This window comes from Polypterus senegalus, chromosome 4, assembly GCF_016835505.1.
Source record: "Polypterus senegalus isolate Bchr_013 chromosome 4, ASM1683550v1, whole genome shotgun sequence".
Classification (NCBI taxonomy): domain Eukaryota; kingdom Metazoa; phylum Chordata; class Cladistia; order Polypteriformes; family Polypteridae; genus Polypterus; species Polypterus senegalus.
Genome location: NC_053157.1, coordinates 16,333,163 through 16,347,021, shown reverse-complemented (window position 1 = coordinate 16,347,021; position 13,859 = coordinate 16,333,163). Strand labels below are relative to the sequence as shown.

General features: G+C 42.4%; 1 protein-coding gene across 1 annotated transcript in view; it reads left to right on the top strand.

Annotated features, from left to right (window-relative positions):
- Positions 1 to 13,859, top strand: part of ctso (cathepsin O) — a 55,792-nt gene that overhangs the window by 8,250 nt on the left and 33,683 nt on the right. Inside the window, exon 3 of the mRNA XM_039750295.1 lies at positions 901 to 1,037. Within this exon, the coding sequence (XP_039606229.1) occupies positions 901 to 1,037 (137 nt within the window). The remainder of the gene's footprint in view (positions 1 to 900; positions 1,038 to 13,859) is intronic.

Here is a 13,859-nt window from a genome sequence, read left to right as displayed (position 1 = left end):
CACCATCAAAACCCCAACCAGATGGCAAAAGGGATGTGAAAGCTCTTTATAAAATTAAACACTTATTTTAACAAAAGGCTGTGCAAGCACAAAGCTATGAAGAGCACAAAGGAATCCAGAATCGTAGTGAAAACACAGAGCACAGGTTCAAAGGAATCTAGGAATCACAAAAAGCAATAGCAGGGCTCAGAAAACACAAGAAACACTTTACTCCCTAGCACAGTTGTATTAAACCACACGGAACTATGGGAAACCCTTCCATAAATAGGCTGGAAGGTCATTCCTGGTGGTGATTGGCAGGTGGCCCCAACCACTCGCAAAACACATAGGACATAACCTAGGTCAGTACCACTAACGAATAAACACACAGAAAAATATACATAATACATAAAAGAAACATTAGTACAAATCAATAATGCAAAATTAGACACAAAAGACCAGAAACATGACTCTGAACCCCAGCCACGGCCGAAATGCTGGCTGAAACATGACAACCGCTGCGCTCTCTCCCATATCATGAGTCTGCTGTGTTGGCTAGCAATTTAAGAAGTTTGGCTTCTTTTTGGACAGACCTCATACACGACTGATTACAGAGTGCTTTCAATATTCTCCGTCTAAAAATGGAGACTAAGGTCTGCGTTTTAAAAAAAAAAAATGTAGTAGTGTGCATGTAGTCTGTGTGTGAATGTTTGGAATATTAGAGGAAAACTGGAGAACCAGAAAAAAAAATTCACACAACAACCAAGGCAGCACTCCGGAGCTTTGAGACAGTAATACAAACAACTGTACAAGCCTCTGTGGTCACTTATAGTGTGTAAAAACACTTAATACAACAGGCTTTATTTATTTAGCTGATCTGTTGCAGTAAATCATTCATTTTTTCCTTATTTTTAATTTCAGACAAATATTTAAGAAGTAGATCTGAGCTGTGTCCCAAGTATGGACATTTAGAAGACAGAAGCTATAATGTGGACCTACCTTCCCGATTTGATTGGAGAGATAAAAATGTTGTCACACCTGTTCGAAGTCAACAAACGGTAGGCATTCCTTTTTTTTTAACCTTATTGTAGCTGCGTTTACCCAAAATTACCAAAGTTCTGTAGTTTTGGTTTGCTTCATGGGATTCTAGCAGTAGCTTGACGCATTGAAATGATTCCACAAACAGATTTGGAATTGATCTAGCGGGTCCTTACCAGACTCCCTTTTCACATATGGGAGTCTGTAGAACCCAACACCGTCGATAGTTATGCCTGAGCTTAGCTGACAAATAGGGACAAATCTCAGATGAAGCATGGGGATGGTGGAAAAGTGTCAAGGTGCTTTTATTAAAATATCAAAAACAATTCCAAAAGTGTCCACTTTGTTCGAGCAGATAAGTTCGGTTGGTTTTTGGAACGTTGGTTTGGTGGGGCATACTTTCCATGACTAACATCGTCGACTGACTTAAACCCTTCGACAGCTCCGGAACCGTAAGTAATTTAGCATGTATCTCCATTTGCTTGGCACGTCGAAATTAGTGATGAGCGAGCATGCTCGGCCGAACATGTGTTCGGCTCGAGCATCGCTATGCTTGGAGCATGGCGCTACTTGAACGAGCACCACATGTGCTCATGCGCCATGCTCGAGTCTCCGCCCTACACGTTTTGTGGGTTGGAGACAGCCAATCAAGGGGCAGTAAGTACTGCCCTCACTGTAATGCCAGTAACCATGTTAGGTGCTGGCATTACAGTGATTGGCTGGCCGGAACACATCATCGGGTGCTAAACAGCATGCACTTGCATATAATGTTTTAGAGCGTCAGCTCACCTGCAGACAAGTCCAAAAATTTTCTTTCACAGCGCAAATAAGGGACTGCCCATAAATAAAGTCGTGACAACACAATCTATGGACAATCACCAATAAAAACAGTTAATTTTACAAGTTTGAAAGACATGTTATTAATAAAGGAATCAATGGATAAATCTTAAATTTAATTAATGTGTATGCTGAGATTGTTTTTCAGCACATATGAGATTGATGCGAGGATCAATTTTCGAAAGACAGGCGCATTTCCTTGTCGATCATTTGAAGTCTTTCGCGTTTCTTAGACTTCATTTCCGTAAGTGTTCCGTTATCTGTTTTTCCAACATAATTTTTTTTTTAAACATTATCTTTTTAATCAACCAAAAGTTCTAAAACACTAGCAATTTTAAATATTTTACAAAAGTTTTCACGGCGCCTCTAGAAAATTCCACCAGTTGCCCGACAATGTTTTAGAGCATCAGCTCACCTGCAGGCACTGGCATATAATGTTTTAGAGCGTCATTTTTCCTGTAAAATTGATTTTTTGGGGGGTTTTGGACGTGTTTTTGTCAGTCTGTAAAAGTGGCGTAGAACCTGGACAAACTGGTTCCCAGCAGCGACTTGGGAGTCCAAGATGCATCCAGACATCGTCCCCATGCTGTTCCCGGTCCATTTGGGTTGTGTTTCTGTCACTTTCTGACCTTTTCCAATGGACCAGGCACCCTCCCCTCTTCAGAACGGGGGGTGCCTGGTTGTCTCCCATTGACTTACATTATACTCGGGTGCTCGGCAGAGCACACAAACATCGCGATGTGTTCGGACCGAATACCCAAACACTTTGGTGCTCGCTCATCACTAGTCGAAATCTATCTTTGGGCAGTTTGGTTTTGGCATCTGTCCTTCTGACATCTATTGGCAAACTGAGTAATGACAACTGGGTATTAACAACAGTCATTGTTTAAATTTTAGCTGATCTTATATCTAAAATGACCACGGCAACATAATTATTACTCTGACTCTGATTAGAGTCGTAAAATACGGTTTGTTTTGAAAATTTGTTTGCCGGAAAAAATTAAATGAGGTGCGCCGAAGAGCTGAGTTCACATCTCGCAGCCCCGTTTAAACAGGAAGCTCTTCATTACATCGGCCGAAATGGTCTATTTTAACAACAAATCAGTGCCATGATAACAAAATCATTTCAAGGACTTAAAAAAACAAATCATTCTTTGCAGAGAAAGTATGGATTTCACAAACGTAGAATTTTGCTCCCAGTCGCTAGTAAATAAACAAATAATCCAAAACAAACAGGTGAAAAGTGGGGGGTTGATTTTAGGGATAAAAATCCATAATAAATAAATCTGTTAAAATCAGAGATTAAAATGCAGTCACTAACTCCTCCCGATCTCAGCCCATCTCCTTCTCTTTCTCCCACGGCTCACCCATTACTCACGTAGCCAACAACAACAACATTTATTTATATAGCACATTTTCATACAAACAGTAGCTCAAAGTGCTTTACATAATAAAGAATAGAAAAATAAAAGACACAATAAGAAAACAAAATAAGTCAACATTAATTAACATAGAATAAGAGTAAGGTCCAATGGCCAGGGGGGACAGAAAAAACAAAAAAAAAACTCCAGACGGCGGGAGAAAAAAAAAAAAAATCTGTAGGGATTCCAGACCATGAGACCGCTCAGTGCCCTCTGGGCATTCTACCTAACATAAATGAAACAGTCCTCTTTGGATTTAGAGTTCTCACGGAAGGACTTGATGATGATGGTCACGTAGACTACTGCCTTTTAATCCATCCATCTTTGTTGGAGCATCATGAAGCTTTGAGTAGGTGGAGGTGGCGCAGGCCACCACCACACAGAAACCGGAAAAAGAAACAGAAGAGAGAGTAGGGGTCAGTACTGTGAGCCGGTGGAGACTCAGCAGCCACGAACTCCTTTCTGCTGACCTCCATCTTGGCTGCTTCCAAACTGCGCAGTCAGACCGTCCGAGGTCGGCTGTCCTCTAGTCTTCCTTCACGCTCACTCAGTCGCACTTCGGATGCCTTGGGAGGTCATCTGCCTTGCTCGCCCCACTCCACCCAAATATTCAGTGGGGCGAACTATCCCCTAGAGCACCACAGCCGACAGCTCCAGCTCGTACCACCTTCTCCTTCCAGGTGGCCAGATTGTCCTCCCAAGACTGCCTTTCACGTCTTTTAACCTCCTTCTCTTTCTTTCGATCTTTTTTCCTCAATATCTTCTCCTCCTGATCCCCCTGCGCCGGCCCGTACATATAAGGCTCCGTGGGCACAGTGCCTTAATCTACGATGCATTAAGCTGATGAAGCAATCAAGAATGACCTCACCCGCACATGCAGGCACAACTCTGCCCAATTACCTCATTAACTCCCCGTGGTCATGCAATTGCTCCCACAGAGACTGACATGGCTATCTGGGTTTAAAACTGGCCATATTTTTGAAGCCACTGACCCGCTATACCACAAAAATATCTTTGTTATTAAAAGCTTTAGTAGAAATTCAAAGTAAAACAGTTCACACAAAAATTGAGAAAAATTGGTATTGCAAAGTAAATAAAAGTTCTGTTCAAGGGTTCTATCTATCTATCTATCTATCTATCTATCTATCTATCTATCTATCTATCTATCTATCTATCTATCTATCTATCATATAGTGCCTTTCACATCTATCTATCTATCTATCTATCTATCTATCTATCTATCTATCTATCTATCTATCTATCTGTCTATCTATCTATCTATCTATCTATTTCTTGTTTGTTTCTTTAAGATTTCTAATACATTTGAACCATTTCTAAACGGTCAGAAAACTGTATGCTCAGCCCACTTACAAACAGCAAGTGGGTCTTTCAGTCCATGCTAACTATATGAATATTCAAAAAACACACACTGACTTAATTATGACACTGTCTCACAGATTTAGCTAAGTTCTATCTTATGTTAAAGTACAGGGGGTATAAGGCTATACCATGGTCTGTGGCTATGAAGGAAATTATATTCTATTCAAATTAAGCAAACACTAAATATGAGTTTAGATAGATACTTTATTAATGTCAAGGGGAAATTCACATACTCCAGCAGCAGCAAACTGATGATAAAACAATATTAAATTAAAGAGCAATAAAAATGCAGGTATAACAGACAATAACTTTGTATAATGTTAACGTTTACCCCCCCGGGTGGAATTGAAGAGTCGCATAGTGTGGGGTCTCCAGTCAGTCTGTCGCTGAAGCTGCTCCTCTGTCTGGAGACGATCCTGTTCAGTGGATGCAGTGGATTCTCCATGATTGACAGGAGCCTGCTCAGCGCCCGTTGCTCTGCCACAGATGTCAAACTGTCCAGCTCTGTGCCTACAATAGAGCCTGCCTTCCTCATCAGTTTGTCCAGGCGTGAGGCGCCCTTCTTCTTTATGCTGCCTCCCCAGCACACCACCACGTAGAAGAGGGCACTCGCCACAACCTTCTGATAGAACATCTGCAGCATCTTATTGCAGATGTTGAGGGACGCCAGCCTTCTAAGGAAGTATAGTCGGCTCTGTCCTCTTTTGCACAGAGCATCAGTATTGGTAGTCCAGTCCAATTTATCATCCAGCTGCACTACCAGGTATTTATAGGTCTGTACCCTCTGCACACAGTCACCTCTGATGATCACGGGGTCCATGAGGGGCCTGGGCCTCCTAAAATCCACCACCAGCTCTTTGGTTTTGCTGGTGTTCAGGTGTAAGTGGTTTGAGTCGCACCATTTAACAAAGTTCTTGATTAGGTTCCTATACTCCTCCTCCTGCCCACTCCTGATGCAGCCCACGATAGCAGTGTCGTCACGTGGCAGGACTCTGAGTTGTATTGGAAGTCTGATGTATATAGATTGAACAGGACCGGAGAAAGTACAGTCCCCTGCGGCGCTCCTTTGTTGCTGACCGGAGTGTCAGACCTGCAGTTCCCGAGACACACATACTGAGGTCTGTCTGTAAGATAGTCCACGATCCATGCCACCAGGTATGAATCTACTCCATTCTCAGTCAGCTTGTTCGTAAGGAGCAGAGGCTGGATGGTGTTGAAGGCGCTAGAGAAGTCCAGAAACATAATTCTTACTGCACCACTGCCTCTGTCCAAGTAGGAGAGAGATTGTTGTAGCATATAGATGATGGCATCCTCCGCTCCCACCTTCTCCTAGTATGCAAACTGCAGAGGGTTGAGGGCGTAGCAGACCTGTGGCCTCAGGTGGCGAAGCAGCAGCCACTCCATGGTCTTCATCACATGTGACATCAGAGCGACAGGCCGGAAGTCATTCAGCTCATTAGGACGTGATACCTTTGGGACTGGGGTGATGTAAGATGTTTTCCAAAGCCTCAGGGCTCTCCCCTGTTTAGCTTAAGGTTTAAGTTTCTAAGATTGGCTATTACACTTATTATGGAAGAAAATGACCTACATGGAGACCCACAGAACAGGATGAAGGGATAGAGAAAAAAAATTATACTGCTGCAAGTTATCAGAAGATGACGGGAGTGCATGATCATCCATTTGAACATGGGCAGCTGATGTTGTATTTACAACTGAAGAATTTCGGGGCTCGCAACTTGTGACGTCTCATCTTCTTACTTAGTTGCCTTCACATGACTTACCAGTTGGCATTTTGGGTGAAATTAAACCTTGCTGTTGACATCCAATCCACAAAAGAGCAGACAGTTATTACCTGTATTTTTTTTTTTTTGGTTAGTTTAAAAAGTACGTTCAATGCATTAACTATGTGTTGCTTTGCATGCAAAACTTATGCAACCACAGAAAGACCAGATCTGCCCGGCCTGGATTTCTTTTACTTGAAATATTGAGTGAGATGAGAGATCGGCATTAGCACACAACTCAGCTACTTTGGGTGACATTGTTTTTTCTGAATTCTCTCACTTCATATGAGGTTTAATGCACTGGTAAAACAGTATTTTTTGTGTGTTCCATAGAATGTGAATATTGTGATAAGGACGCTATATAGCGCCCAACCCGACATAGACTTGACAGTGAGGCACGTGTAAAACTCAACAAACTTTTATTTTTCTTCAGCTGGAGGGCACGTCTTCCCCGTAATCCCTTCAGCCACAACACAGTCCCAAGCACTTAGAAACAGCACTCTTCTTTTCTTTCTGGCACCACCAATCCTCCCAGGCAACCTCGTCCTCTTCATCACCCGACTCTGATCCTTGAGTGGTGGTTGCTGGCTCCTTTTATAGTTCGGGTGTGATGAATATGCTACTCACACGGGCTCAGGAGTCCTAAATACAGCACCCCTTGGTGGTGCCTGCGGGACCCAACAGGGCTGCACCCAACTCCGGTTCCCAGGGAGCCCTGTGGGAAACCGAGGCACTGCTCCACCCCAGATGGGGCGGCCATCTAGCGTCCAGGGGGAGGTATTGCACTGTCCAGGGCTGCTCCCCCTGAATATAGTGTGCAGGGGTGTCCCGGCTGGGCATGGACGCCAGCCACCTGCCACAATATTTCAATTCACTTGATCATACTGGGAGGTGCAGGTTATTAGTTGCTGAAATTCCTACCTTCTTTTGCTTTTAACCTCCCTGGCATTAACTCTCTCTGGCTAAGGATTGTATGTAAAAATGGTTAAGCCTGAGTATCTCTTGGGTTAAGGTTTTATGATCCTATGTAAAGACTTAAGCCTGAATAATACTTGGAACAATATTTTGCTGCAATCTAGTGGATAAAATAACATCATGATGCAAAAAAAAAATCATTAATTCTGTATTTCTATGCATTTTGCCACTCTATGGTAACTCATCAATATTCGTAAGTGGGGTGGAGCCTCCAACCAAAGCACACAATGGCATATGAACAAGAAGCTGTAAATCCAGCTTTAGAGCAAATTGAAATGGATCATCACTTGAAGCGGGCTATAGTGAGGACAATGTGAATGGCTCATCACACGTTGATAAGATAGTGTCATATGCATCAGTTTCACTGTTACAACTGAACAGCTGCGATATGCATGTGAACTTGGTCGTGTGATCCTGCAGTGGAGTGTAATATGTTCATGGAAAAGAGGCAAAATGATTGTGATAAAGTGGAAAGACAAGAAAGACATTAGACTCCTAAGCACTAAGCAGCAACTGTCAATGCTCAGGTCGGGAGAAATATTGAGATCACTAAATCTTGTGGTGTGGTAGCCTACAATAACATCATGTGCAGCGTCAATCAAGTGAAAGAGGTCTGGATACTTTCTTGAATCCATTTGTAACCAGTACGGGGCGCCACCATGCCCCAGGCCCAATAATACCCAACACATTCATGGGTTCAAATAATAGATTGTCACAAAAACGAGACATAAACAGATAAAGGTTTGGGGCAGCCACCCGTATAATATGGTATCCTGGCTGCAAAGGTCATTTTTATCCAATAATCAGCACTTGAAGTGCATACAGCTGAGTCCAGAACAAGACTGAGTGAAAAGGGTAGGCTTTTAAAGGGGAAGACAGGAAGTGAGGTCATAAGGATCGGGCCCAAGTTCATAAATCATTGTTCGAGCCCGGATGTGACATCACAGGGGCCGGTAAGGTCTACTTCCATTGGCTCGGTCCCGGAAGTGACGTCAAGAGAGCCAGGTGTAATCTCCCGGGAATGGCCTACAGGAAAGGGAGAAAAAGAGTCAGTGCACTCTGCCACATCCCGGCATGCCTCAGAACCGCCTTCACTCAAGCCCTTTAGCTGCCTCCCATGCGCACGTGTGTGACAAGATTTTTTAATCCACCCAGCACTTTGTACAATGATTGTAAAGCCAAATAACCGTACAAACAAAGAGACTCTCTCCTCTGCTTCTGCCTCCAGTTGAATGTTGCACACTCCCTCCTGAGTCCGACTACCCGAGGTAAGGCAGCGGGCTCCTCTTATACTGGACCCGGAACAGCCCCCAGTGACTCGACATGACTTGTGGAAAGCTTTTCTGGGTTGTTTGAGAACCAGGGAAGTCCTCCTCCAACAGTGCCCTCTTGTGGCACCCGGGAACTCCGACTGGGTTGAACTTCCAGATTCCAGTTCCCATGAACCCCTGTGGGTGTCTAAGGTGGGATTCCTCCACTTAACATATGGGGGATGAAACTGGTCCTGGCCTCCGGGTTCTGCTTGTCTAGTCTCTGGAACCTTCTATCTGTTCCAGAGGTCATGCTGTACACTCGTACACCTTAAACTGTGTAGAAATGTATCATGTTCAAGTCTTTGTGCTGTGGAGGTTGCGTCAATGTTTGTTAAATTATAAGTTTCACTGAAACATCTAATTTGACCAGGGGTGTCCAAACTTCTGAATAAAACTGAATAGAAATACAGTGAAACCTTGGTTTGCACGCCTAATTAATTCCAGATTCGTGGTTGTAATTCAAAGCACTCGAAATTTCAAAGCGAATTTCCCCGTAAGAAATAATGGAAACTCCGATGATTCGTTCCACAACCCAAAACTATTCATATAAAAATGATTAATACAAAATATAAAGTAAAAAATACATAAAACAAATTAACCTGCACTTTACCTTTGAAATGAATCGTGGCTGGTGTGAGGAAGACGAGAGAAGAGGAGGAGGAGGAGAGTTATTGTGTAACGACTTTCACTCTAACTAACGGAATCCCTGCTATCTGTTGGCTCACTGGAATCTTCTTCTTTGTTTGCGACTTTAACAAGGAGCCTATCCAATGACAGTTGCTTTTGCCTGAAGAGTCTCTACACTTGGACACAAAATAAATGCTTTACGCACTGTAAGGTTTCTAAACTCTTTTGGGATTCCACCCAACGGGATGACAAGTGGAAGAACGTCCCGAAGCAAGCAACCGCAGGCTGCCAGTGCTGTAGCAGTTCACCGTAACAGCGAATCCGAAAAGATTGCGGTCGTGCTATAAGCGCCTGCTGTCGATGGGTGATGCAAGGAAAATTATAAATGCGCAGGGCACAGTTTTACTTGGCCATTAACCTGGCCCCAGCACTGCCTGACTGCTGTGTCTCTGTATAGGAGAGCAGCAGATCCCGCTACAATAAATAACCGTGCTGTTCCTGTTTCGCACTGAATAAAGCTGGTGTTGCTCAGACTCAGCTTCGTGTTTTGGGGTGCAAGACAGGGACTTGCATGTCACAGCACACACACGTTGTCACAATGCTATGGTAAACAGTATACACTCGTACGGATGTTGACTATATGAGTGAGGCACGCCGAGTAAGACCAAGAATGGGAGGCGATTACCCACAATCCCCCAGCAAGAGAGAGAGAGAGAAGAACCATCAGCTCAGTTGTGATCACGTGACGCTCGGCAGACAAAGCGTATACATACTACTCGTATTGCAAGACCTCGCTCATTTATCAAGTTAAAATTTATTAAAAATTTTAGCTCGTCTTGCAAAACACTCACAGACCAAGTTACTCGCAATGCAAGGTTTTACTGTACAATAAAGTCAACTGAATTATATGAACATCACGCAATACTTTTCATTTTTTACACCAAAGTTTCTTTTACGTTATAGTTTTATTTTCTACTTTTCATTGCATTCATGTTGCCTGCATGTGCTAATGAACTGGCAATATCTGCACATCCTCCCGTATTGTTAAAGTACGTTCCTGTCAGAGGTTAATTTTGAGTTTGAGCCCCGCTTCTTCAGACATTTTGGGTGTCTAATTTCATCAGGTGTCAAGTCTGCACTAATATCTGGAAGGTTGCCGGTTCAAATTCCACCACTGCTAACAGAGATCCTACTCTGTTGGGCCCTTTGAGCAAGGCCCTTAATCTGAAAATTGCTACAGGGGTGCCGTACAATGGCTAACCCTGGGCTGTGACCTGCAAATGTCAAGCAAAAAGACAATTTTCCATCTGGGATTAATAATTATAATTTAATTAATAGTATTATTTATATCATAGTCTAGTATTCCAATACATGTTACGTCAAGCATTCTATGTTTTTCTTATTTTCTATGCATAGTGCATTGTTATGATGTTCATTGTGAAAAGTTCTGTAAAAATAAAGATGAATCGATCATGCGGTCTCTGGTGATGAACTGTTGACAGAATAGCAGATAGCTTACACCTACACCAACCACAAATACGACACAGATCATATGACGTGGGCTCCTGTTAATTTTTCTATTCTCCCACTAAATAATTCTAGCAGTTTGCATCTGGCATTTTATTAAGGGACTAATTAGATAGAAAGCTAGCTGATTTGGCCAGTATGAGAAAGCTCTGGCCCCATGCGACCATCAAACTGAAAAGATGGATTCAGGTAAAAAAAACGGATATTTAGAAATATTGCCAGGAGATTTCTGAAACGACCCGGAGTGAAAGGCCTGAAGTCCCTGTTGTCGTGTCATTCGTGCCCCTGAACCTGTTTAACTTCTCAGTGAAACCATTTCTGTCAAATGGCACGTATTTAATGTTGTCTGCTAACACATGAATTCTATTCAATGCTTTTAAATACGACACTGTTACAGAACAATTTAATAAACAAAAATGTAATAACTGACTCTTTGATGTAGTAAATAAAAAATCTGAACTGCTCCAATTTTTATATCAGTTAACTTAGTCAACGAACAACCCTGAGTGTTATGCCATACGTACAGGGCCGGATTTTCCTATAGGCTAACTAGGCTTCAGCCTAGGGCCTCAAGATCAAGAGGGGCCTACATTCAAATTGTTAGCAAAATTAAAATTACACTATTCTAAAAACAGTGAACACTAAAACATCCGTCCATCCATTGTCTAACCCGCTGAATCCGAATACAGGGTCACGGGGGTCTGCTGGAGCCAGTCCCAGCCAACACAGGGCACAAGGCAGGAACCAATCCTGGGCAGGGTGCCAACCCACCACAGGACACACACCCACACCCAAACACACACTAGGGCCAATTTCGAATCGCCAATCCACCTAACCTGCATGTCTTTGGATTGTGGGAGGAAACCGGAGCGCCCGGAGGAAACCCACGCAGACACGGGGAGAACATGCAAACTTCCAGAGTTCAAGAAGCGAACCCAGGTCTCCTAACTGCGAGGCAGCAGCGCTACCACCGCGCTACCGTGCCGGAACACTAAAACACTGAACCGAAAATAAGGAGAAATTCTACGCATATGACTAATAATAATAATAAACAAATATAAAAATGTATTGGTTAAGATCAACGCGTTCGGCTCATTGGGTCTGTTCGTTTGTATATACTAGATTGCACCAAAGTATAGTTCATACGTTCACTGATTGCTATGGCAAATATTGACATGCCTTATGCTACTAAGCTCTGGTTTGTTCTTGCATAAATAAAGTGCAGATTGGTGTAGATTGGAACAGACAAACGAACAGACCGATTGATATCCCGACGTTCGGTTATATTTGTGTTACTTCGATAATATGAAACACGTGTTAATGTTATTAGAAAAGATTCTTATTTTAGGATTGCGTACACGATCATTTCATTCTCGCCTTTTGAGTTCAGTGGGTTCAATACTTTGGTGAAGTGTTTATACACTATTGAAAAATTTTTTGTGCAATATCTTCATTTCGCGGAATTCTAATTTAATTTGATAGAAAATATGATCATTTTTATTGCGTATTTTATTTTCGTAGTCAAAGATTTTCATTATTTGAATTTTGTTTCTTTGTAAATGTTGTGTGTTATGTTTGATTAGTTATTGTTACAAGTATTATATATGGTGCTGAGAATAAACGTCCAAATAAGTGTTCTCGACTTTTTTTTATTTATTATCCGTGCCACATTTTTTATAGATAGATAGATAGATATATAGATACTTTATTAATCCCAAGGGGAAATTCATTGTATAAAGGTTAGTACCAATCACAACATGTTTCATTTAACATATTGATATATAGCACAGTAATGATGTATTTTATTATCTCTCATGTAATTTACAAACTTAAAAATGGGAGGTGAAAGGGCCTCATAAGTGGAATAGCCCAGGGCCTCTTTTCATCTAAATCCGGCCCTGCATACGTACCTCATCTAACTTGCTTTTCTGAATGCAAGATAAGAGAAGAGAAAACATCAGTACATGTACATTCGGAAGATGTTTAGAAATACTTCCATTTTTACTACAACTCTCTTTTGTTGTTTTCCTATTATTTTATCCCTTTTTCTGTGTAGTTTGCCCCCGTTATCTTATCCTAGTAATGACAATTAAAAACCAGCGAAGTCGACACCGGGGCAAGCAGCACTGAATGATGCAGGGCTGCAACTAGTGCTGTATTCATGGTCGGTTTCTGGGTTATATTTAAAAATGGATGGAAGGAAAGAATGGTAATTCATAAGCGAGAGAGCTCCAAACTATGTTGTGATACCACATAACATCCACTAGATGGTGTAAACTGCACAGGTAATGGCTTTAGACTTGCTGTACCCTTCAAATAAAGATCTTGCCTATACATTGTTCTCCTCTCTTGCTTAATGAATCTTAGCCTGAAAAGACCTATTAATTTTTTACATTTAAGATGTCTGACTTAAAGGTTTTCCTGTATCTGTCCCGGTGTCTACATAAACACAGGGAACTCCATTTTCTGTATTCCATCCTGCCTGAAAAAGGGGCCCGAGTTGCCTCGAAAGCTGGCATATTGTAATCTTTCTAGTTAGCCAATACAAGGTGTCATTTTGCTTGACTTCTCACAACACCCTAGTACTACAAACCCTGTACCTTGCAAATGACTGGCACAGACATTCAAGTGACTCTGAAAAGAATGAACAGTTACACAATGAGGTTGGCATGGTGGCACAGTGGGTAGCGCTGCTGCCTCGCAGTAAGGAAACCTGGGTTCGCTTCCCGGGTCCTCCCTGCGTGGAGTTTGCATGTTCTCCCCGTGTCTGCGTGGGTTTCCTCCCACAGTCCAAAGACATGCAGGTTTGGTGCATTGGCGATCCTAAATTGTCCCTAGTGACAGCTTGGTGTGTGGGTGTTCCTGCCTTGCACCCTGTGTTGGCTGGGATTGGCTCCAGCAGTTCCCCCGTGATCCTGTGTTAGGATATAACGGGTTGCGAAAATGGTATGGTATAGTTACACAATGTATGGTTCACTTAA